This window comes from Oenanthe melanoleuca, chromosome 2 (genome assembly GCF_029582105.1).
Source record: "Oenanthe melanoleuca isolate GR-GAL-2019-014 chromosome 2, OMel1.0, whole genome shotgun sequence".
Taxonomy (NCBI): Eukaryota; Metazoa; Chordata; class Aves; order Passeriformes; family Muscicapidae; genus Oenanthe; species Oenanthe melanoleuca.
In genome coordinates, this window is record NC_079335.1 from 143,565,445 (window position 1) to 143,591,898 (window position 26,454).

The 26,454-nt window shown below is 38.7% G+C and overlaps 1 protein-coding gene across 2 annotated transcripts; it reads left to right on the forward strand.

Moving 5' to 3' along the window:
- The first annotated feature begins 1,096 nt into the window (after nt 1-1,096).
- WDR48 (WD repeat domain 48) lies at nt 1,097-26,454 on the forward strand. 2 transcript variants are annotated; one of them, XM_056484986.1, is made up of 20 exons: nt 1,097-1,189; nt 1,930-1,991; nt 9,537-9,677; nt 10,002-10,080; nt 10,359-10,441; nt 10,554-10,683; nt 14,131-14,219; nt 15,082-15,183; nt 15,503-15,727; nt 16,781-16,855; nt 17,204-17,306; nt 17,608-17,705; nt 19,283-19,390; nt 19,858-19,954; nt 20,480-20,575; nt 22,640-22,745; nt 24,129-24,216; nt 24,758-24,834; nt 25,548-25,740; nt 26,305-26,454. In XM_056484986.1, the coding sequence occupies exons 1-20, from the start codon at nt 1,135-1,137 to the stop codon at nt 26,398-26,400; spliced, it is 2,103 nt and encodes a 700-aa protein (XP_056340961.1). In that variant the 5' UTR covers nt 1,097-1,134; the 3' UTR covers nt 26,401-26,454. The 2 variants fall into 2 exon arrangements, with proteins under 2 accessions (XP_056340961.1, XP_056340962.1); XM_056484987.1 differs by lacking the exon at nt 1,930-1,991 and having other exon boundaries at nt 1,101-1,189.

The following is a 26,454-nucleotide window of genomic DNA, read 5'->3' on the forward strand; positions in this document are numbered from 1 at the left end:
GTGGAGCAACCTGGGATGGCAGGGAATGGCACTGGATGAGCTTTAAGGTCTTTTCCAACCCAAACCACTCCATGATTTTGTAAAAAACGGCAGTTAAGGAAGGACTTTGGCCAAGGCAGGTCTCATTTCACAACCACACACTCCACCTGCAACTGTGACGAGGACACTGCATTCTGCACTGCTAGAAAAAGTGATCTCTATCAAAACCAGCAGAGTCAAAACTTCAACATGTCAATAGTAACTCATTAAAAAAAAAAAACCTTATATGGAGATATTTTTGTTATTGCTGTGCAAGGCATACACAGAGCCTGCTGATACTTCTGCCAGCAGAAGTAATAAATATCCTTATCTTCTACTTAGCCTTGCAGCCAGCATTGAAGAATAGGAATATCAGAACACATCGTTCCATCCCTAATCCCTTACAGATCTCTCACAGTATTCTTTGTTCACTGATTAACTATTAGCACCTTTACTGATCAACTATTAGTACCTTTACTAATCTACCTCAAAGTAAGCAGTCTAACAATCGTGTGCCAAGAATAGCATCTTGAATACAACTTCATACAGCCCAGAAGATACAGGAGATACAAAATATTTTGAGTTGGAAGAGACTCGCAAAGATGATCGAGCCCAACTTTTAAGAGAATGCCCCAGAATTCAAACTCGACAAGAGTATCCCACGCAGAGAAATCTCTGGCTATTATTAATGAAGTACTGATAAAGACCGTCTGATTATTACTGACAGATGAAACTGCTGATTCTGTTTATTCGAGTGGGCCCTTTCTTATTTTAACATAAGCCTTTCGGCGCCACTCGAGACGAAGCAAAGCGGGACGAACACACCGCAGGAGCATCAGGACGCGGACGGGGACAAATCAAGAGCAGCAGGACGGGAATGGGAAAGGTGAAGGGGAAAGGGAAGGGGACAGACCCGACCCGCCCCGGGGCCGGGCTGAGGCGGTGCCTCATGAGGCGGCAACATGGCGGGCCCGGCGTCAGGGCGGGAAGGCGGGACACGCCCCCACCGGCCGCGCTGCCCTTGGCCACGCCCACCCCCCGCTCGCCTATAAAAGCCTCGCTCGGGCCGGCTGAGGGGCCGGCACTTCCGGTCGGACATGACGCCACAGTGTCAACATGCAAGATGGCGGCGCATCACCGGCAGAACACGGCGGGGCGGCGGAAAGTGCAGGTGAGGGCGCGGCGGGGCCGGCACGGCTCGAGGGGAGCCCGGAGCCTCGCGGGCCACGCCAGCGGCGGCAGGGTGTCAGGCCTTGGGGGTTTCTGTGGCAGCGCGGTGGCCGCGCTCTCCCACAGCAGCGCTGCGGGGAGGCAGCGCCTCACGCCCCCGGGGACTGACCCCCGCCGCCGTGGCGGGGCCGAGCGGCCGCCTGAGGCACGCTGGCTGCCCAGCGGGGTCGGGTTGTGCAGCCCGCAGGAGGCAGGGCTGAAGCAGCTCAGATCAAAAGCGGCCGAGCCCGCGGGGAGGTAAATGGGGACAGAGGGAACGGTGCCCCCTGACCTGCGTTGGTGTAACGTGAATTCTCAGCAGCGGCAGAGCTGCAGATTCCTGCCGCGGCTGTCTCGGCTCTGTCCGGAGCCGGAGTAGCTTTACATTAGGAATTAGGAAGAAATTCTTTCCTGCGAGCGTGGTTTGACGCTGAAATAGCTTTCCTAGTGAAGCTGTGGATGCCCCATGCCTGGAATTTTTCAAGGCCGAGTTGGACGTGTCAATTCTGCACAACTTGGTCTAGAGAAATCTGTCCCTGCCCAGGGCAGGGACTTGGAACTGGGTGATCTTCAAGGTCCCATCCAACCCAAACCGTTCTATGACTGATCTGCTTCACATCCTAGTTCTGCTTAGTTTCTGTAAAACAGCTGTCCCTTTGCACACATGAGCAAGGAGCAAGATTTTTTCTTCTCAAATTTCAGAAGTACCCGTTGCCAGCTCCAGGCAGCATTTGTTGAAAGAAACCCGTGGCACAGGCAGTCAGGTGGGTGTAGATATTCTCAACACACATGAAGAAGAATTAAAACCTCAGGCTTGAGTTCACGTGTAGCTACAAGTAGATTGTTGTAGCCTTGGTGGAGACTGGAATTGCTAAAGTGTGTATAAAAAGCCAAGACTCTTTAACAGTAAAAGTCACTAAAATAGTTTTATTTTACGGTTCTCAATGTTTTTCTTCTTGTTTGTGGTACTGCCAGCCCTTAAGATGTTTTTACAGCTTTCACTGTGGAGAAGATTTAATGGTTCATCAATGTGCAAAGCTGCCTAGTGGCAAGTGCCAGTTTCAGCTGTACCTATCCAATGTGATCTAATGAAATATTGATTAGGCTTGAAATAGCATTAGGAGCTTTCAAAACAAAGGTGGGTTTGTTTTTTGGATGCATCATTTATCACACAGAGGAAATGAGCAACTCTTTAGAGCATTTAGTGTTTTCTGTGGTCAAGGGAAGCACTTTGTCAATTCTATATAAAGAATTCCCTTACTTTACCAGAAAAAAAAACTGAGTGTTCTTTAAAATATAAAGAATGCCTGCGCTATATACAAGTTTTTGCAGGTTGCACCCCTAAGGAGGAGGATTTTGTTATACCTTGATATTTGGTTGATGTACTCCTATTTATGAAGTAGCATTTGCCTGACAACAGCATAAATCAAACAGCTCATTGTTTCCTTTTTTTACTACTGCTTTTGTCTCCAAGCATTGCTTAGCTCAAAAGCTTGTTTTTGCAGGTGGGTTTGTGCTGGTTTATGATGTTTTGTCTGTTCTCATTGCACTGTGTGGTATTTTTTCACCTGATGTATAAATGGCACTCAGTGTACTTAACACTGATCTGTGTCTCAGCAGTGCACTGTGAGTTTAGATCCAGATTAGTTGTGTTTCCCTGGGAACCTTCCCAGCCCTGGAAGTGTTCAAGTCCAGACTGAACAGTGCTTGGAACAACCTGGGATAATGAAAGGTGTCTCTGCCCATTGCAGGGGGTGGAATGAGAGCCTCTATAAGGTCCCTTCCAACCCAAATCATTCCATGATAAGCATTTTTAAAGCTTCATTTAAGTTGGATGTTTTTCTTGTTTCTTTTTTTCACCTGCTTGGTTAGTGACAGAACTTTGTTCAAGTAAAGGAGTTTTAAGTGTCTGCTTTATCTATCAGCTGCTAATGGAAAAATAAAACCACTCATGATTTATTTTAATTCCAATGGCTGAGCATATAGGATGCTTCTGCACAGAGTTTTTGAGAGAGGCAGAGTTGGGAAAATTTGTTCCAAACCTATGAGGCTGAAAGAAGAGACTTTTAGAAAATACACCTCTCAAGCATGGAGGAATTTGATTCCTTATATGACAGGAGAGCTGGTTGAAGTTTATGGAAATCAGAACTATTATTAGCTTGGATGCACCTGTTCTACTGGTAAGCAAAGCTATCCAAAATAGTCAGTTTAGGGTGCTTTTGCATATAATTGTAGTTTCTAATGGTTTAATCAGAGTGGATGTTTTAAGCCTCAAAATAAATTCCATGCATAGAAAAAAGAAAGAAGTTTAACTCTTTTAAATAGGAGTCAGGCATTTGAGGTGTTGAGTGGCAGGTGTTTGTGAAGCTTAGCCCTTCCTTTCTGAAGGCTGCAGGACTGAGGATGAGTGATTTGGGAATAGAAGGGGGATGCAGAGGTGGGCCAGTCACTGATTTGGGAAGGGAGGGGGGATGCAGAGGTGGGCCAGTCACTGATTTGGGAAGGGCCAGACACTGATTTGAGAAGGGAAGGGGGGTGCAGAGATGTATTAGACACTGATTTGGGGAGGGAGGATGCAGAGGTGTGTCAGACACTGATTTGGGAAGGGAAGGGGGATGCAGAGGTGTGTCAGACACTGATTTGGGAAGGGAGGGGGGATGCAGAGGTGTGTCAGACACTGATTTGGGAAGGGAGGGGGGATGCAGAGGTGTGTCAGACACTGCTGTAGCTTTCAGATGTCATCCTGGCAGTCAAGTCAAGGTGAAGCAGGTGCCTTGGCAGAGCTGCCCTGGAGCAGTTGCATTGTAACTGCTCTCCCAAACTTCCTCCCTGGCCAGAATAAATTTACCCCCACACTCAAAACCTGTTGATAACACATGAGAATTTTGCCACGTAAGGATCAGCATCCTTATAATATGATTGCATGAATTTTAGGTACTTTTTATCTTTAAGTCTTGTACAGAATAAGAAAATCTCATTCTCCATCCCTGGAAGTGTTCAAGGCCAGTCTATGTGAGAGTTTGAGCAACTTGATCTAGTGGAAGGTGTCCCTGTCTTTGGCAGTGGTTGATATGAAACTGTCTTTAAGGTCCTTTCCAGCTCAAACCATTGTGATCTTTTTGAACTGATTTTGTCATATTTGTGCACTAATACTGCTACTTACTAGATGTGATATCTATGTTATTTTTATGTTTTATATATAATAAATCAAAAAATTATAATTAGATGTATTTATTTCATATATAATGCTTAAGCAAACAAATAGCCAGTATGTTGATTCCATTGTAAAAGGATAAATGAGCTTCTTAATGCCTTCTATTATTTTTATTCTGGAGCCTGGATAAAAATTAAAGTCTTCTTAATTAAAAGCCATATTTTTAGGGATACATATGCTCCACCAAGATAGTAAAGCAATGTTGTTTTTTTTGTTTTTCTTGGTACTTCACTCCTGCTTATCTTGTTCTTGATGCAATTCATATCTCACGGAACTCTCCCATGATTTTGAGAAATACCTTTTTTATTTTTAGTTGCTCACTTAGAAACAAGGAATGAGCCCTCAGAGCTCAGCTGGTTACTATTTCCTCCACGTGGTTTGGGATGTTTTATAAGCAGATTTTACCCATCTGTGAAGATAAAGTCTGTTATAATACATGTAATATAACTATGATCCCATATGAGCTGATACACTTATCAATGCAGGAAACACTTGTAAGTCCTGCAAGAAATTATTTTGTCTTTGTGTGACAAAATGTATCTGTTGGCAGTAGCTTTATCTCTGAAGCTCTTAGGTAATCATTAAAATGATTAGTCCTGATCCATTTAGGGTAGTGAATCCCATAAACTCTTCATGATGAGTGGATGTTTGTGATGTTTGTGCATTGCTGCTGTGGAATATTCTTACTCGTTGTGGGAGCTTATAAAAGCTGCAGCAGTGTTGATGTCAAAGCTTTGATTGTATGTAAAATATTTCACATCCCATAAGCCCTGCCCCTCCCAGGCAGTGGTGGCAGTAAAGCCATGGTGATCTTGTAATTGTATTGTTATTGTAATTGGAGTTATTGTGTCTGTGGTTTGCTCTGTGCTCTGATGGAAGGGCACAGCAGGATGTGCTCCAGCCTGTCCTGTGAGGGGCAAATGCCTCTGAGATCTCAGAGCCCTCACTTCCTGGGGGTCTCCACACCCCTTTCCAGGCAGAATCCAGTACTTTATCTTCAGTGATAAGACCTGTGTGCTTCAGGAGCAGAGGTGAATTTTATCACAGCAGATTCTCCTCAACCAGAACTTTACTGCTTTTATATTGTTTAGATATGTTTGTGTATAGGCAGGCTTGAAAATATACTTTATTTATGTATTTGTTTTGTATACTTAACTAAATCTATTAATATTTCTTAATTCTATGCCAAGTGACACTCAAAAACCCAACCAAACAAAAAAGCAGTTTCTCACCTTCCCCCCCAAATAAGAACATGATGGAAAACCATATGTGGATTATCAGCAATCTTCCTCTTGTTCTTATTAGTGAATGTTTTGGTTTTATGGACTTGGCTCTGTGTCCACCACTCTTACACAAGTTTCATCTGTTTTAGTCAACTTGCTGTTGCTTTTATTGCTGCATTTTCAGTTCCCCATGCATTTCAACAGCCTTACAACAGATTTTGTGGAGCCCTGAATTTTTCCCTCTGTGTTAATATGGAACTAATGCATTTAAGTACAAGCCTGGATGCTTCTGGTGTTATACCTCCCTTTCCAAAGGGCTCCATGTGGTGTGCAACAAATGTCTGATTGGGGTTATTTTGAGTTCAGCCATATGTGCTGTCTTGTTCTAGTTTTGTTAATGTACAAGATGTTTATTTCAGCCTCAGTGACTAGTTAGCCAGAGTGGACCATTCAGTATTTTTTGTTTTGGATGAGCAAATAAATTTATTAAGTATTTTCAGTGTAAAAAAACTCAGTTATTTGAATATCATTCAGTATCCAAAATGAGTTGGAGAGTCCATTTTTTGCTGTAGCTCTTTTCAGTTCATGCTGTTTTCAGGAGAAATGGTTTGTCTTGTCCTCAGCCAGCTGCTTGAATTGCAGTGTTCATCTGAAGTGTTGGTGTGGTGTCCCATCAACTTGCTGGCCACAGACTAAGTTTCATTTTAATTTTCTTTGTCATTGTAATATTAGAAATTTAAAAAAAAATAAAGGAGTCAGTGTTTAATATGGATTAGAATTACTTTTATGATTGACAGATATCTGTCATGTTTTCTCCCCATGACATGGGTGAAGTTATCTTTACCTAATAAAATAGGGATTTTTTATTTTTTTTATCTTCTTACCATTACTCTTTCAATTTTTAAGACAGTTTGTCAGGACAAGTATACTATTCCTTCTGTGGACACTAAATAACACTTTGTAAAATTCTAAGTCTGAGAAGAGACAAAAATAACTGGTAAATTCTATGCACAATAGCAGTCACTAATGGGGAATTTTGTATCAAGCTCTTTTCGTTGTTTGCCATGTTATTTTTACATCAAAAATCTCTTGTATTTACACTAAAAAAAAAACCAAAAAAAAAAAGGAACACAAGATTTTAATCTTGTTTAATTCAGTTGTTACAGCAGAGTTTTTTTCTCAAGTTTCTCACAGGGAGAAAGAAGGATGACATTGGCTTTCCTGTTCAACTTTGCTGAGATCCAACTCAGGTCTACCAGGGAGCAATAACACTGAAACAATGTGACCCCTCTTTGTCCCAGTGCTTTTAAAATAAAAACAATACTTGCCAAGAGATGTTTGACTAAATTAATATGTGGAAGTCATTAAAGGCAATAGAGGGCAAATTAACTTTGAATATTTCAGTGCTGGTGGCAATGAGAAATGGTTGTCAGTCTTCTCTGATCATGTCTTTGCATGAGGAAAAAACAGCATTTGGTTGAGCTGGCTTTAATTTGGTCAAGATTAGTGTAGAAATATGACTCAATTTCCAAAGTCCTGTGAAAGTTTTAATCATGTATGAAAAGTATCTTATTTACTTAAGTAAGCCATCATTTGGGGATTTTTTTGCATTTTTAAATATTTATGGCTGTGTTTTTCTTGAGTTCCTTTAAATTAGAAAGAGTAACATCATAATGTGCAAAAAGCATCAACGTTACCATGCTTAGGTGACTAACATAGTTTGACAATCTAACTTATGAGTAGAATGAAGAGCTCTTAAATTATACCTGTAAATACAACAAATATGGGAGGTGACTGACAGAGGAGGAACAAATCTGAAAATTGAGGACTTCTCAAAGAATATCCTTCTAGCATTTGGGAAAATGAGGTAAAGGGCCCTGCATATCTTGAGCCTGATACTGTATCAGGAAAATATTGTTCTCTCTAATGAATAACATTAAATTTGGTCTACTGACCTGTAGGTTTGTGTCCTAACTGCTCACATTTAGTATTTTAAACTGAGTGTTTTCACTGGCTTTAGCCAAAGAGTTTGACAGCAGCATGAATTTGATGGGCATCCCCTTGCCTTGTGTTTATATCAGTTAAACCTTGACTTGGACTCAAACATTATTTTATGCACATAATCTGTGTGAGTCTTTTAGCAGTACAGACATGGTATGATTCAGCCCAGGTAAGGAGTGGCACATGCATCTTGCTCCCTGCATCTCATAAAGAAATAATACCTCAAGTGCTGGAAGTGTTTTAACATAACACTTCTGCGTGGTTGGTGTCTTCTTTCAGCAGCATCCCTGGAGCTGTGTGTAGGTGGAAACTTGAGCATGGATAATGATAATGTTATGGATGAGTCTGGAATGGGTGAGAGAAGCTGAAAGTCTTGGAAATGAGGACACAATGTAAAACTGGGAGAAAGAGCTGTGATACTAAAGGGGCTTACAGAAAGTTTTTAAGAGCATTGGTGATACAATTATGTACATGTATTGTACACATGCAATTAGGTATTGCATACACCACATTAATAAGTGTAGTGGAGAACTTATGGAATGGTTATGGAGAGTGTTGAGGCAGAAGGATTCAGGAGGCTTTTAATTTTGGTCCTTCAGTGTTGGTCTGTAGAGCTACTACAGCTGTTTCTGAAACAGAATAGCACTGGACTTGTGTTTTCTGGAAGGATCAGTGCTCTGGCTGTGCTGCCTGAGGATGGGATAATTGGATGGAGGTGTTTCCCATGTTCACCAAATGGACCTGTCAGCTCTCATGGTACATAATCTGAGCTGCTGTAAAATACTTCTGTGATGAGGACCACTGAACATCTTAATTTGTTGGATTTATTTTGTGTCACTAAGATCTGATCTGGAAAACATTTTCTTTATGCTACTTTAACACAGTTACTGAAGTGAAAAATTGCTTTCAGATCTCTAGCCCAAGACTATTCCTTATAAGCATTATCAAAACATGTGTATCCAGGGGATTCCTGCTTTGAGCAGGTTTGATTGTACCAAGCATGAAATTTTACCTTGTTCTGATTATATTTAATAGAATCTGGGAAGATGCATAACTGGCATCTTCTCCTTTTCCCTCAGCGTGAGGACTTTCCTCAGAGTAGTGTGTAAACCCAGGGATCAGGGAAGTAAGTGCAGTAGCTCTGAAGAAACTGCAGTGTCTTAGAATTGTTTTTACTGAGTACAGATAATGGAGAATGTCTGTGGTCTTTCAGAGTCTTCTGAAATTTCCTTTTAGTTTTTTTGAACAAATCCATGAAACAGCCTTTACACACAGTACTGTCAAATGTGGAAGGAAATAAACTGATGGAATAATTTATCTGAAGGAGCACTAAGAGTTTGAGTTTCTTATTATATTGGCAGGTAGGTAGTTCTTTAAAAATCATTTTAAAAATAATAGTGACACCTACTGAATTTGTATCTTCAGTCTTTCAGTGCTTTGTGAGCCATGATGACCATATCCTCTCCTTTGTGAGGCTGGGAAATACTGGCATTGCAGCTATAGAAACTGAAAGTGGAACCCTCTTGGGAAGTGAGACACAGACTCAGCGTGTTGTCTAAGATCACACAGAATATGCACACACAGCAGGGAATTGTAATGAGGATTATCTGGGTCTAAGCTTAAGTTGTAATGATTAAAAGAATCTTTTGGGCTTCAGTTTTATCACTGCTGAATCTTCTCTATGACTCTTCCCCGTTTTTGGGGGCAAATGACTTTGGTGGTGCTGGTAACACTCAAACTGACAGACAGTGCTTGTAAAACTCTTCATATTTTCCACTCAAGAACCTTACAAAGATGAAATTAGTTGTTCAGATTTTATGGCCAGGTCAATATCTTAATACCATAATTGGATTTGTGCAAATGTGTTTTAGGTTTCCTATGTGATTAGAGATGAGGTGGAGAAGTACAACCGGAATGGGGTAAACGCACTTCAGCTGGACCCAGCATTAAACAGACTCTTCACGGCAGGGCGGGACTCCATCATAAGGATATGGAGTGTCAATCAGCACAAGGTCAGTCAGCAGAGCCTTCCTGGCTCTAAACCTACTTTTTTCCAAGTTATCCTGCTGGTAAGCTGCCTACAGGGCCATACCTGATGCTGTTTTTTAACAGCTGCCAATTATTGTGATCACAGAATACTTTTCATATTGCTCATATTGTAATATTTTACATAATAAGATGTGTAGTTCTCACCAAAAGGTTCTGGGAGTGTGATTTCAACCACTCTGCATTAGGAAACTTTGGATCCATATGCAGGCTGAAGAAGATACCACAACAGGATGTGATAGTCACAATCTTTTCCATTGGTGATGAGCTTATTTGTTCTTAATTTGCAGCAAGACCCTTATATAGCATCTATGGAACACCACACAGATTGGGTAAATGACATTGTGCTCTGCTGCAATGGCAAAACATGTAAGTACTTAAAAGTTTCAGAACTGCAGCATTCAGAAACTGTATACAAGTAAATTATCTGGTGCTTTAATTTTCTGTCTTTTCTTAGCATGTAAAATTAATTTGTGATGTATATTGTAATTTTGGTAACTAGTGTAAACAGCTGTTTTAATGTAAATTGAAATGTGTATATAAATTATTGTTTTAATTTCTTTTGCAAAACAAATTAGAGTAGTACGAATATGCTCTAAAGTAATATATAAGCCATTAAAATTTAGTCTTTATTCTTTCCAATTTAGTGATATCTGCTTCTTCAGATACTACTGTTAAAGTGTGGAATGCACATAAGGGATTTTGCATGTCAACACTAAGGACGCATAAGGTGAAAAACATTATCTGTAAATACTGTGTGTGATCACTGCCATTCTTACAATTATTAAGATGTAGACTTCAAAAGGATAATATTGACTCATATTACATTTATTTTGTTGTAGGACTATGTGAAAGCCTTAGCATATGCAAAAGATAAGGAGCTGGTAGCATCTGCTGGGCTGGACAGACAGATATTCCTCTGGGATGTAAATACTCTCACAGCACTGACTGCCTCAAATAATACTGTCACAAGTAGGTATTTGGGGAGGGGAGGCAAATGTAATGCATTTTATTGAGTAGCATAATCTCTGAGGTTAGTTTGAAACTATGGATGCCTTTTTCTATCTGTACATTAAAATCTGGGCAATAAATTTGAAGGTGGGGTTTGTATGCTTTCAGTCTATTTATGTAATAGCTGGAAATCTAGAGCAGCCAACAGCATTTGGAATAGAGGACATGACATGTGGAATAGAGGACAAGTCTCTCTGAAGTGTTTTTCCTGAGCTATGACATGCTGGTTTCTCTGAAACTTGATAGAGCTTTAACTTTAAGAGGCTTTTAACCTCTCAACCAACCTTTTATAGAAATATTCTCTTAGCTTATTTGTTCCTACATTTTCTGTGTTTTATAATTTGGAGTTGGTTTTTTGTTTGTATAAATGCTGAAAAAAACAGACAGTACAGCTCCTAAAGCAGGACTTGATACATTTGTCAAATCTCTGTCAGAAGAATAGTTACTAGATAATCTAGACTAAAAACCACACAAAGTACTAATTACATCTAAGGATATCATACTGGTGAGATGTAACTCACTAGAGATTGGAAGACAAGGTGTAACTGATCATCAGGATCAATTCTCAGTGTCACCATCATCTTGTAGGATATCACCTGTCCTGCTTCTGTCTCCCAGAAAGGCATTATATAAATTGTGAGATCTTTCCTTTTTACAGCAATTGCAACACTGCCTATTTTAGAATGGTCAGGGCAGAGATTGTTAAGTTGCTCTTCTGGGAAGTGGCACACCAGTCTTTAGGTTCAGTTGGATTTAAGTGAATAACATAAATCTGGCTAATGGTATCCTGGTTTATATTGGCTATTTTAGAGTTGATTTTTTGAGAGAGAGGGTCTAATGTGACCACAGTGTACTTGTAAAAATTGTGTTCCCAGTGATTGATCTCTTTCATTCATTAGTTAGTTTGATGGATATTTAAACAATAGCAATCTCAGGTGTTCACTGGGGAAAAACAGAGCTATCTTGCACACTGCCACATGTTAATTTTCTAAACAGACCTCATTGCTTCCTCAGTCATAGGTTAGGAATGACTCAAGGAAAATCCATGAAATTAAAATTTGGAATTCATACAACATATTCCTAAGACATTTCAGGAATATGTAATTGTGTAGGTAAGAGGCAGGCATTTGGTTTTGTGGTATAGGGGTCTTTATTCACTGTATTGGGCTGATTTCAAAAGGTGTGTTTAATTTTATAGATTTGGTGGCCTCTAAAACCAGAGGTGCATCTGCTGGGCAGAACTGTCAGTTTTGCATTTGCTGTCTAAAGAAAAAGTGTAACTTTGTGTTTTCATGTCTGAGTAGCCTTTGGAAGAGACATGGCTTTAGAGAGCTGTGTTGAACTGTAGAATGCTGTTAGGATGGCATATGACTAAAGAGATTTACTTTGTATTTCCCAGAAATATAAAATCATTCTATTTTGTGCTTTTCTTACTGAAAGTAGAATTATTTTATAGCCAAACTTTGCTGATAACTGTAGGTTTTGCTGTCTTCTACTTGAACAAAGAGTTTTTGAAGGAAGAATTTATTTGTGATCTCACAGGAAAACTCAGTTGGGGATAATAAAGAAACATAAAAACACTTGTACACTGTAACAGTGATACAGAACCTAAATTATTTAAGTGAATCAGAAATGGGAGATGGGGAGTACTGAGGAGCTGGTGCTTGTTTTGAACTCAAGATCAAATGGAAGTGGTGACATTACCTCTAAGGTGACAGGGAGAAATTTGCATTTCTGGAGTAGGAGCACAAATATTTCATAAGAGGGAGGAAGAGAAAGCAGAGGAGTTTTTCTTTCATTTTAGTGCTCCCAGTAACTGTTTCTGTTGGAAAGAACACAGTATGTGTCCTCACAGAGCTTGCTTTCCTGAGTTCTTTCAAGCAGTATGGATTTTTTCAGAGTACAAATGAAAATTGTTCTTGTGCATTAGTTTTCTATCTGATTACCTGGAAGCAGTGTGCACAAACCAGCATTAAGAGGAAGCCTATTTTTAAAGAGTCTCTCAGTCAGCAGAGCTGTAATTCAAATTAAGAGGCAGTCAGTTCCAGAAGAGTGGAGTTGAGCTTTGCTTTTGTTCTGGCATAAATTCTGCTTCTGTACATTTAAGGTTCTATTCCTGCTATCCAGCTTTTGATAACTCTGTATATTATCCTTTCCTAAATTATTTTGAGTGTTGAACAGTGTGCTAACCTTCAAGAGTTTTCAGTTCTGTGTTGCTTTTAGCTGTTCTCTGGGAACACTGGGAAACTCTCACTTTATTTTAGCTCCAAATAATAGATTGCATTTGACAGTTTGCATTTGAATGCTATAACCAGTGGCTAAGAGGACTCTGAAGTAAAGCTGCATAATTCTTCATAGCATCATAGAATATCCTGAATTGTAGGGGACCCTCAAGGATCATTGAGTCCAGTTTCTGGCCCTGCATGGGACAACCCCAGAAATCTCACCCTGTGCCTGAGAGTGTTGTCCAAGAGCTCCTGGGGTTCTGGCAGCCCTGGGACCATGATCATTCCCTGGAGAGCCTGATCAGTGTCTTACCACCCTCTAGGAGAAGAACCTCTTCATGATCTCCCCTGACACAGGCTTCTCCACTGTGACAGAATGTGATATTACATTATGATATTAGGTTACAAATCCTGTGTTGGAAACTTAGCTCCATCATATAAATAAATCATTGTGTGAGGTTTCATGTTTTTACTGGCCATGCAGTTTGTTGCTATTCTCAACTTTCTTGGCATACTGATGGTATGGATTTGAGGCTTGATGAAGTGCCTGGTTGTGCTCTCTAAATAGATGGTTTTCATTTGCTGTCTGTACTTTAATCTCCAGAAGTGGGTTAGGCTGGTTGGTATAGAATTCCTCAGCTCTAATGGTAGGTGTGATGCTCAGGAGCTGCCATATGGCTTTCACAAATGCAGAGGTAGCATCCCTGCTCAAATAACACATTTCAGTGCTGCAGTGTAACTTCTCTGCATTTCTGCTGAACTAGGAGAAGAGCCTTTAATACAAAATGTAGAATTTTACAGTTATTTAGCTTGGAAAATATCTCTGCATTTAAATCCAAATGCTGTGTGTTACAAGATCACAAAGAAGTGTCATATTCCAATAACATAGTTGAGCAAGAGTAGTTTGATGGCACAACACTATGGTGCCAAAAGGTCACCCAGGTTGTAATGACCATAAATCTGAGGGGGTACTTTGTTTTTATGCAGTAGTAGATTAAGAATTGGAATGGGGTTTTCCCAGCACTATGCTGACTTTAGTATTTCTTAGAGCAATTCTATATATAGGGCAGAGTGGCATTATTTTCAAGAGTCATAGAGTATTAAAATACTAGTTTTGAGTGAATAAGTATGTTTTTCAAATAACAGCATTGAAATTGAAAATGTGAATTTTATTTTGAAATAGCTTCTTCCCTGAGTGGGAACAAAGACTCAATCTACAGCCTTGCAATGAATCAAATGGGAACAGTTATTGTATCAGGGTCCACTGAAAAGGTAAGCAAAATTTGGTGGGTTTCATTTCACTTCAGTTCAATTTCAGTCTAAAGAGACATTTTTATTCATTTTCAATGTCATGTCTGTAGCAGCTTTTGTGTTTTCAATAGTGAGGGCAGACACTTCTCTTAAGTGGGTGTGCAAGTGTAGGATACAAATCCTGCCTCAGTCTGGAGATGTGATGTCTCAATAGAGCTTTAATACATCAGGGACACAATCAGATCAGCTTGTGTAACCCTCTTTGTCAGAGACCATTACGTTTTCCACAAGAGCTCTGATTTTGGGGGCACATGACTCAGATGAATATCAAGCAGTTGCTGCAGGTAGGAGAGAAGGTGCCAGCAATTTGCAAGATCCCTGCAGGAGGTGGGAAATGAAGTGAGCTAATGAAGCTCAGGTGTTCCCAAGAGACAGCCCTTGCTCTTTGTTGTAAAGGAAGGTGAAACAGGCTTAAGTCACTGTGATTTGGTTTTTTTTTACTTAATCTAACCTTGAAAGAATTTTATTTCCAAGGCAATATGAAAATGAAAATAGGATACACCAGTGAAGCATCTGAGAGGATTCTCAGACGAACATTTTTTGCTCACATCACACTGTCCTGTTTCTAGTCACTTCCATTCTGTGATTTCTTTAAGACAGAAGAAGCCAGAACAAATTAAATTAAAATCAGGAGAAGATCACATCTGGTTATTATAAGATAAGATATAGTTATATCTGTCTTGTTCTAACAGGTATTTTCAGAGATGGATGTCCACTTGTTTGGAATAAGGGCTGAGTCATTTGGAAAGGCTTAATTTCTGCAGAGGTAACACACTGGTGGGAAGAATGGTCAGTGTCATTTATCCAATGTCTGTTTCCATAGGTTCTAAGGGTGTGGGATCCAAGGACTTGTGCAAAACTAATGAAACTCAAAGGGCACACAGACAATGTCAAAGCTTTGTTGTTGAACAGAGATGGTACCCAGGTATGTGCTTTAACCTGAGGCAAAGGCATTTTACAGAGAGCAGAAATGTCATTTGTCCATTTCAATGTAATTATTTAACATCATGGATTACAGGTTAAGGGGGGAGGCTGATGGGTGAAAGTTGTTTTTATTACATGTTCATCTAGGTGTGGAATGGTTTTTTTACATAAAATATTGGAAATCATGACTAGACTTATCTTTTTAGCACCATTTAAGTGAAAAAAATACAACTATATGAATTACCAAATCTTTTTATGAGGAAAAATATGTTGCAATCCTTAAGCAGCCGTTGGATTGAAGTGTGCTGGTTGTTGCTCAGTGTCTTTCAGGCAGCTCTGACGGGACGATCCGCCTGTGGTCCCTTGGGCAGCAGAGGTGCATTGCCACGTACCGAGTCCATGATGAGGGTGTTTGGGCTCTGCAGGTCAATGAAGCCTTCACTCATGTTTATTCAGGAGGAAGAGACAGGAAGATTTATTGTACAGACTTACGAAATCCTGATATCCGGGTGCTGATCTGTGAAGAAAAGGCACCAGTTCTTAAGGTAATGGTGTTTAATTCAGAGAGTTGTAGGATGTCTGAGGTTAGAAGTGGTGTCTGAAGAGCTGGTCCACTCCTCTTCCCTGCCCAAGAGCACTGGAACCACATCAAGATGGGTTTTGAGCATCTCCAAGAATGGAGAATTCACAACCTGTGCCACTGTTCTGTCACCCTCTCAGTATAAAAGGGTAACTGCATGTCTTCTCATGTAACAGTGGCTTGAGATATAAATTGGTTAAAGAATTCACATTGGCTAACAAGTGTTGACTATACCACATCTTCAGCAGATTGGCTCTGTCTCCTAAATTACATCTAAAGTTTAATTGCCTGAAGTAGATGGATGCCTGGCAGCTACTGAAAATATGCAAATTCAGATATTGTTGAAATTGAATATGCTTCACACATGAGAAGTTTGGTTTATCAGGCTTTAGTACAGTTTTGAGAAGCTGAGCTGTCATTGCCAAGGTTTTGTACAAAAGTGGATTTTTCTTAGCAGCAGCATATGTGCACAGGACTGTTTTAGAATCTGTTGCATACTCATGGGAACCAGGAGTAAAGTTGTTTGTGAGTTGTTTTTTAATACCTAAACATGATGTTTGCAAGCACGAGTCTGAATCTTTCAAAGAGATTGTTCTTTGAATTTTTTTGCTGTCTCTAACTTTAGTGACATGACCTTGGAACCTGCAGGTGTATAAGGCTTTTCTTGGGAGTGAAGTCTAGCTTAGTGTGTTAAGATAAAATCTGGATACATTAATTTAGTTTTGGAAAAGTCAGAATGTGAGAATTTCAGTTCAGAATGGAAAATGAATGTGCTGGTCAGCTCTACAGAGGTCAGAAGGGGCCTCTAATCTTGGCTACAGTGATTCATTAATCTGAGTAATGTAATGTCAGAGCCAAATGTATAAAATTCTGCTCTTTCATTAATATAGTACTTCAAACTGAAAGTAGTGCTGTTTCTGAGATAGTTTCCCTTTGATAATTAGTATTGTCTTGTGTATACCCACTGCTACAATTGAAAGTAAGTCAAGCATGACTGAAAGTTTGTCTCAATATTTAGATGGAACTGGATAGATCAGCTGATCCTCCTCCAGCACTTTGGGTTGCAACAACTAAATCCTCTGTGAATAAATGGGTAAGTGATGGATTTTACAGTCTGTGAATACAGTTGAGTAGTCATGGGATTTGCAGTCTTGATTTGGGAACTGCTGGGCTGTTGCTTTCAATTTGACTGAGATATGCACTGATCTATAAGCTCCCTTTAAAATAAATCATAAAATGCTAATATTGAAATTGTTCAAAAGGTATGAAGCTTTGAATTATTTTCTTTGCTATCTATTTATGATGCTCTTAGAAATATATTATATTTCTTGGAACTGGATAGTTAACATCTAAATAGCAATTGGCAACTGGCTGTTGGCACTCATAGATAAGAGAGTTTATAGATTATGAATGTGTCATTATTTTCTCTTTTTTTCTTTAGACTTTGAAGGGAATCCATAATTTTAGAGCATCAGGAGATTATGATAATGATTGTACCAATCCTATTCCACCCCTGTGTACACAGCCTGACCAAGTTATAAAAGGTAAACAGCTGTTTTGCAGAGGACCTTGTAAAATTTGTTATCTTTAGCACAAGTGATAGAGCTTGAAGATTGACTCAGTTTTTTAAAAATTTGATACTGTGATTTCAGCCAGAACAATGTGGTTATTGTCTATCCAGTGTTGGTTACGGTTAAAATCATGTTTAAACCTTGGTGACATCCAAGGTTTACACAAAAAAAGTGAAACCAAAGAACAGCATATGCCATGTTGTGCTATTTAATTTAATGTGATATTAGAAAAAAATGATGACAGTAGTAACCTTAATTCTTGTTTGTTTGCCAGGGGGTGCTAGTATTATTCAGTGCCACATTCTTAATGACAAGAGGCACATATTAACCAAAGACACAAATAATAATGTGGCATACTGGGATGTCTTGAAGGTAAGGATGTAATTTCAGATTTTCTACTGTTGGATGATTATTTTGTGCCACTTATATTTATATATATATTTATTTTTATATATATATGTATACACACACATTGTTAGTGTTTGAGATTTGTGGTAGAAAGGCAATCATCTTTGACTCAAGATATAATGCAAAGTTTGCCTTTTGAGAAAGGAGGGGGCATTTCTGAACTTTTTTATAGGTTTCCCTGGGGTGAGGCTGATCTCTGCATTCACCTGAAATTCAGACCCTTGAATTTTTTCCAGAAAATAATGTCTGTTCTGAGGGGGTTTGTTTCAAGGAGGGGTTATGTTTGCTGGTAAGTCAGGAGGGAAGGAATTGCAGGAAAATGAGCAGAAGGAAGTCTGGCTCCTGGCTAGTGTTGCCTGAGGAGACTTTGGTGTGGCATTTCTTTATGTTGCTTTACCCAGTGATTGGTCAGAGGAGAGAGGAAAGAGTGCAGAGAGAAGGGACTCAAATCCACATCAGTGAGATGGTCAGTAATTTCTTCTCTTGCAAAAGCCTGTTTAAATTCTAAATATTTTCTTCTTCTTGGACTATGCATTGCAGCAGCCAAGATCAGTAATGAGGTAAAGCATGCTCAGCCAACTTACTGAGTTATTGACTGAAGTAAAGAAGAAATTAAGTTGGAGATCATAGATTTGTACTAAAAATTATCTAGATTATCTTTGGAAAAGTTTTCTTTATTTTAGTATGTATTTAAGTATGCAGAGTTAGATCTCAGGACCAAAATTAAACGCTGCTGTTAATTTTTCCTTCCATTCTGGTGTTTTTTTCTTAGGTTGTGAGAAGTGTCACTTGATAGATGTTTAAATGCATATTCACTGTAGAGATGAGATTATTTGCCAGGTCAGATCTTTGCTTCCTGCACTCAAAAGCTGAAACTTTGAGGATGCTGGAAGAAGGGAGGGAGGTTTTCCTACCTATAGCTGCACCCTTCAGGCTTTACTTCCTGTGACTTCTCCTGGATTTTGTGGGAATAAATTTCAAGGTTGCAGTCCTTAGTGTTTGCCTAAAACAAGTATTTCAGAATGACTCTGCAAGTGGATAATAATAATTTTAACAGAATTACTTAAAGGACTTTAAAAGTATGAAGAAAAACCAGAAATAAAGCATCTCTACAGAAATTCACTCACTGCTGTTCCCATTGCAGTAGTGGAGCTGAATTTGTTGCTTGATGTGCAGGAAAATACCTAGATTTGATGGCCTACTGAAATACTGGTACTGATGGGGAGAAAAATGACAGAGGGTATTAGAAGACAGCAGTCTAGTCAGTGTAGGGAAAATATTTTCCAGTAATCTGAAGTAATATTTCCAGACCTCTCTACTGGTTTGATGCCACTACCTTGGAGATAAATGAAGAATAAAAATTACTTACCATATAAATTGTTTGGCTTTTTAAAAAGGATTTAACCTTTAACTTTTATGTTTTTGGACTGCAGTACTCAGGTAGAGATCATAAGTCACAATCATTCCAAGTGTATATAAAAATCAAGGAAAAGATTTGAGGTATTGATATGACTCAGTACTTGTACATTTCTTTTGAACAGGCATGTAAAGTTGAAGACCTTGGGAAAGTAGATTTTGAAGAAGAAATTAAGAAGAGATTTAAAATGGTTTACGTGCCAAACTGGTTCTCAGTGGACTTGAAAACTGGGGTGAGATAAAACTCCTAAATCTGTTGTTTTAATGTCATATTTCACTTTTTTCTATATATTGTTTGTTCAAGAAGGTTTTAGTTTGTTAGCTTTAGAAGAACATTCATTGCTTATCTGATGGATTAAATTTCTTTTCAAGTAAAACAGCAAATTTTATCTCTTCTTAATCTGAATAACAGACTTTTTATTAATTTTTTGCTTGTGGTCTAGACCACCAATACCAATTTTGAATTAATACATTTGGTAAACAAATGTATTTATTATTGTATTATAAATGTTAATATTAATACAGTATTAATAAAATTATTAATAAGTATTGTTTTAATACAGTTTTGGAAACACAGTGTGCTTTCATGCTTTCAGAAATTCTTTGGTTTGTATTCACAGCTAAGTAGGAGCAAAATTAAATTTATAGACTTATTTAATCCCAAACAACTTCTATATTCCTTGTGGTCTTTTGCCAACAGATGTTGACAATTACTTTGGATGAAAGTGACTGCTTTGCAGCCTGGGTTTCAGCAAAAGATGCTGGATTTAGCAGTCCCGATGGTTCTGATCCAAAGTGTAAGTTTTAACTAATGTTAGTGTTTTATTTTAGCAAAGAAATCAGAATAAATTCCAGTATATATACACACACACATATTCATATATATATATGAAGTATTCCAGTGCCATGTATGTCAGTATCTGGTTGGATTTGGGGGCTTATTTTCTTAATACTAAATTCTGTAAAATATTCTTCAAAGCAAGTATCTCCTTTTTTTCTGAAACAGTTATGTTCAGGGTTTACACTTAATTTTGTTTTAAACCTTCAAGATGCAAAAGGGAAAAAATAGTTATAACCTAATGTAAAGAATATTAAAGCATGTGAGTGATCCAACAGCAGGGATTCTAAAATCAGCTTTTCATGAAAGATTGTAACATGCAGCTCTCAGATTGTGACAAGCACATTTTTATTCATAAATAGTTTGCTTTGGGAACAGAACTGCTCAAACTCCTGGGGAATTTTCTGCTGTGGATCAAATGGACATTATTATATTGCCCATGGTTGTTGTGTGATTGAAGTTCTGCCTCACTGTGTTTTGGCAGTAAACCTTGGAGGGCTTCTGCTGCAAGCACTTCTGGAGTATTGGCCTAGAACACATATCAATCCAATGGATGAAGAAGAAAATGAGATAAACCATGGTTAGTATTTTAATATTTTCCTCTTTTAATTACTTGGCCACACATTGTTTGTTTATATATCTATTTCTTAGGTACATTTGTTGTCTTACACCTTTCTCTCTGTGTATTGTAGACTTCATGGTTTTTAGCACTTCTAAATTTGCTTTACACCAGCAAGTGTGCTGTACTTCCAAAAGTATCAGCAAAAATCTTTGGTCTGTCTGTAAAACAAGTAGGTGAATAAATGATTCTGAAGCTACAGAAACATGATGAAAAATATTGATAAAAAACACTTACTGGCAAACTGGGGCTTGGCTTGGAAAAGAAACACTAGATAATGACAGTAAATAGCAATGATTCAGTTATCCAACATTAGCCAGTATTCTCTTGACATAATTCCAGTTTTCTTCTAGGTATTGTGAACAAAATGTAATAAAAGCTTTATTGATAAAAATGCATTCAGTGTAATAATAAGTGGAGTAGGTCTATGGAAAACTCCTTTTAGTGGTGTTTAAGGTAATAATGCTAAGTTTAATCAGGCCTTAGATGAAAGCCATGTTAAATGTAAGGGAGAGGCTGAATTTGGCAAAATAAGAGACTCTAATTCCTGAGTTGGAAATCAATTCAACCAAGGTCAGAGTTGACTGAAAAGCCTCATCTTTGGTGATTAAGAAATTACTTTCTATAGATAGATGATGCAATTAAGAAAACTGTCCATTCAGCGTATCTTGCTGTTTTGTGACAAGACTGTGCCAAGAATTAGTTGCTTTCTTCTTTCAAAACTGGCCTCCATGGAGGGTTAGAGCACTGGGCAGACTCTCCTGGATCCCATTGCTGATTCTCAGACTGTTGTGGGTTGGCAGTTTACAGCTTAGAGCCAGGTGAGGTATGAGGAGTGTCACTCACAGGCTTTTGTGGTGTTGGGTTATTGATGCTGCACTGCTTATTCCTGTGTAGAGTTGTGGATTAGTGGAATGTTTGGAGTACTCACAACAGAATCAGTTTTCATTGCACTTCCACAGGAAAAAAATTAGGAGACTGGCACTGAGCCGTGACTTGAAGGTGAAGTGTACCTGTTGGACACTGGCATTTTTGTAGAGATACAAATTTAAGTAAACACGAAATACATGCAGTGTTGTTCCTGTCAATGTTCAGAGAAGGGTTATGAAAAAATCTTTTGAACTATGGGCTTTTTCAGTTGCTGCAACTTCAGTATCATGTTTACCCCTTCCAATATAGATTTTCTTTGCTTGTTACAATTTCTGACCTTCCTTTGGCTATGTGTGTTTCTGGTTAGTAATCAAGGAATGATTCATTTTATGAGTCTGTGCCATGTAAATTTCTTAGTGTTGCTTGATTTCAACATCTCTTCAAATGCAGTAACAAGATGCTACAATGTAATGGAGATGTTTTCTCCCAAGTGCAAGTCAGGCATCCAAATTCTACAGTGTTTCAAGATACGTACTGATTAGAAGCTGCACTGTTCAAGAGGTGTATAAATCATGCTGATTTTTCTTTAATCTTGTCCTATCCACTTGATATGGAATCAGGTTCTTCAGTCTTTGAAGACCATACTGCTGTAATTACCTATAATAAATTGAATTTATAACGCAGGAACTTTCAAGGCACTGTGAGTCTGAGCTTTCCTAATACCCTGTTTTGACACATGGCAAATGCAGGTAGAAGAGCAGTGCAAACAACCCTTCAGAGTTCTGTACTGTCACTCTAGAGGGAAGAACAGTCTTGTCTCAGCAGAGTCTCTTTAGTTGATTCTTTAATATTAGTATTTTCAGTGTGACAAAAGAAATGGGAAAACCTCATAATTGAGTTTTGGCTCCTGGGCTTTATTTTCCTTTTTTCACAGACTTTTGAAATAGGTCTTCCACAAACCTGTATTGATCTTGTTACTCTCTAGTGTTTCTTTTTATATACTTGCTGCATCTTGGAAATGGAGATTTTCTTGGTTTTCATGAGGCATATAATCTTATTAATTTACAAAATGTTTCTGCTGTAGGTGGAATGTGTGCCCAGTTTTAAGGCCTAGTGCAGTCTCACTGTTTTTTTACCTGTGTTTTTTTCCAACAGTGAATGGGGAACAAGAGAACAGAGTCCAGAAAGGAAATGGATACTTCCAAGTGCCACCACATACACCAGTTATTTTTGGTGAGGCTGGAGGACGCACTTTGTTCAGGTATAAAAACTCACAAATGTAAATTCAGAGGCTGGACAATCCCTTTCTTAGTGCAAGCAGGAGCATTACCAAAAATGTTCTTTGGATCTATTTTTTATATTTAAGACATGCCCTTGACAGGCAAAATTAGCAGCTGATGATGATTTGGCATTGTCCAACTGAGCGTGTGAGTGAACATCAGCAAGGTGTGGGGTTTTAGAGCAGGAAGAGTTCTGCGTACTCCTTAGTGTGAGATTTTGGGTGTCCTCTTCCTGCAAACTGATAAATTAAACTGTATTTTAGAATGAAACTGTGCTACTTTAGATTCTTGTGTGTTTTGTTAGTCTCTGAGCATTAATTACTCAGGAGCTGCTACTCACTAGAGAGTTGGCTTCTGCTCCCCAAATTAGTTGATGATACAGTAGAAGTTTGTAATCTCTGGCAGGGAGCACAGGTTCTGTGTTGCAGTGTGTACTCATTACCCTTCTATTTCTTCTCATTCTACATTGTACTACCTGAGATATGTTATACATTAGAGACAGTTTAATAGTGAATAGTGCTGCAAAGCAAATGCTGAGCTTGCAAACACTGTGGATTGTTTGATATTTACTGACATAGTGGATTTTAAATGTAAGGAGTGGGGCATGTTTGATTTGTTGGTTTTGTTTCCCAGGCTGAACAGGCCCCAAAATGATGTAAGTTTTGGTCAGTAAAACAGGGAAACCATTTTCAGTTTGGAAAACTGACTTCTTTTCCTGCAGTATCAATGTATTTGTATTGTACCTGGGGTTTAATATTTGCCTGCATTCTTTTCTGGTGGATCTTCCCTCTTAGGCAGCTGCTCCTCATGAGAACACTGGAAAGACCCCAATGGAGGGAGCAAGCAGTGTTTATGGGACCTAAAAAGGTGGCTTGCAGAACTCTGACATAATACCCCCATTTCTAAAATGAAATGTGGCTTTTTTGTATCATTGCATGTGCACATATCCTGAAATTGGTTTTAATCTTTCCTTTTAGTGAGGGTTTAGCAGATGCTTTACATGCAAAGCTCATTTTTCCCAAGGAGGAGAGAATTGCTTTATGCCAGGTGCCTTTCCCCTTCTCCTGACAGTTCCGTACTTCAACATAGACATAACACAATCAGAGCAAAGTACTTTAATACATTTTCTGTGTCATAGCCATAGTCTCCTGAGATCCTACTCCCTGTTTCTGCTCTGGGATCTCTCTTCCTACAGCTCCTTCTGGTCTTTACAGAAAATAAGTAATCTCTTCCCCAGTAAATTGACAATCCTAACAGAGTTCAGGCTCCCTGCCCATTAAAAGGGCAGAAGGTCTCCTGAAAGCTTTTTAATGCAAATGACAATAATTGTTGTTACAATAAAGGTTTGTTTCTGTGTGTCTCAGGTTGTTATGTCGGGATTCAGGAGGTGAAACTGAATCCATGCTTCTTAATGAAACAGTGCCACAATGGGTAATTGACATCACTGTGGATGTAAGTCTGGCTTTTCTTAGTTATTTTAAGGTTACAATTAATTTTGCAGTATCTGAGATGGCATTTTACATTTTTACTGTGTTTGTATTTAAAATAAGTGGTCTCAAGGTCTGTAATCAAGACCCTTCAGGATGCATCATTTTTTGATGTGTCCAGTTAAAGTACTTGTGCTCAATTTCTTTTGACAGACTATCTTAGATAAAGAATTCAAAGTCCTGTGCATAATTGCATCCTTTTCAAGTGAGGAGCTCAGGAACAGAGAATACACTTCATATTGCTGCTGTCTTTTGATACTATCTAATTGCCTTTGAAATAAATGATAATTTATATTCAAAAGCTAGATGATCTGTGCATCATCTAAATTGAAGTGTCTCAGGAGTATGAGTAATTTTGAAGTTGGCTGTGGTGGGGATGTTGATTAGGAATCTCTCATGAGTTTTGATAATTAGGAGCTGAATATACTTCACATAGCAGCTGCTGCAAATAGGAGCTGATAATGGTTCATCCTAAATTAACACTTCTGAAACTTGTTTCCTTCTAGAAAAATATGCCCAAGTTCAATAAGATTCCCTTCTACCTCCAACCACATTCATCATCAGGGGCAAAAACTCTAAAAAAGTAAGTAATGCAAATATGACTGTTAACATTAAATATCCAAATAGCAGAAAAAATCTGCAAGCTCAAGAAAATAAAAACCCCAAACCAATTCACTGATTTCCCAGAGAATTGTTTTGTGCTTGATGATTTTTGTAGAAGTTCTCAGTCATTTAGCAACATTGCTTTAAAGCACTAAGTTATTTCAGAATATTTAAAAGAGCTGTGGATTTGGGTTCAACAGGCAGTTGTTTAAGTTTATGCTAAGAAATGTCTAAGCACTGAAATGGGATTTTGTTTTTTGTGCCATTTAATCATAAAACAGATGAATTTATAGATTGTTACTCTGTTCAGAACCACAGCTTTGTTTCCTGTTGCTAACAGAGATGAATAATTGCTTTTTGAAATGAAAAGGGACAAAAACTGCCAGTAGGGAATGCAAACCAGTTTTCCAGTCATATGAGCTGTAACTGGGAACTGGTTGGTTAAAAAGCAATGCAGATTTTTATCTGATCTTTTGAATATCTCAATGACTTTTGAGTTTTTTGCTGTGTGGCTCTTTGGATAAATTATTACAATCATGGTATTCTGGATGATCCTGATAATTTACTACTAGACAATGTAAACATGATCTCTATGCAGTTGCAGTTTGCTACAGCTAAGGAAGATGGTGTGAAGATAAGAAATACAGTTTATTTCTCAAGTTTTCTCCTGACAAACTTCTCTAACTCCTACAGAGACCGACTGTCAGCCAGTGACATGCTTCAGGTGAGAAAAGTGATGGAACACGTGTATGAGAAAATCATCAACTTGGATAATGAGTCTCAGACAACGAGCTCCTCCAACAATGAGAAAGCAGGAGAACAAGAAAAGGAGGAGGACATTGCTGTGCTAGCTGAGGAGAAGATTGAACTTCTGTGCCAGGACCAGGTAAGCTCCCTGTGATCAAGCTCTAGCAGTGAATTGGTTGTGAATTTTTGAGTTCTGCTATAGATGCTATAGATTATCTGTTACCTTTACAACGAAGTAAATGTTTTGATGTTATGTTAACTCAGTGCTGACACAAGTTTGACAGTTGCAGGCAGGCAGATTTTTCACAATAAACCTGTTCAGTTTGGTCTTACAGGGTTACTTAATTATAGTCAACAAATGGGCCTAATACAATTCCATAGAGTTGTATTTTTAGCATTTGTGGAATGTTTTGAATTCTGTTTTTTTGGCAGTTTTCAAAATTGGTCCAAAACCACTAATTGCCTAATAAGTTTAATGGAGATTAGGTACTGAGGAGATGGTTGTAATCTGAAGTTACATATTACTTTGCTAAAATCTTTCAGTAATGCATCAGGCTCAGTCACTAATTGAAAAATCTGAGCCTTTGCATGGTATCAGTTTTCACAATCCTGTGGGTGAACTGGACTGTTTGGTTTGGGTGTTTTTTTAATTTCTGCCAGCCTAGCAGACTTATGGAATAAAAGCTGCCTTTGTTGTGTGTAGGTTTTGGACCCCAACATGGACCTTCGGACTGTAAAACACTTCATCTGGAAGAGTGGCGGGGACCTGACGCTTCACTACCGCCAGAAATCCACGTGAGGGCCGCCGCACCCGAGCGGTCACGAGCTACCTGACCTTGCTGTGCTGGTTCCA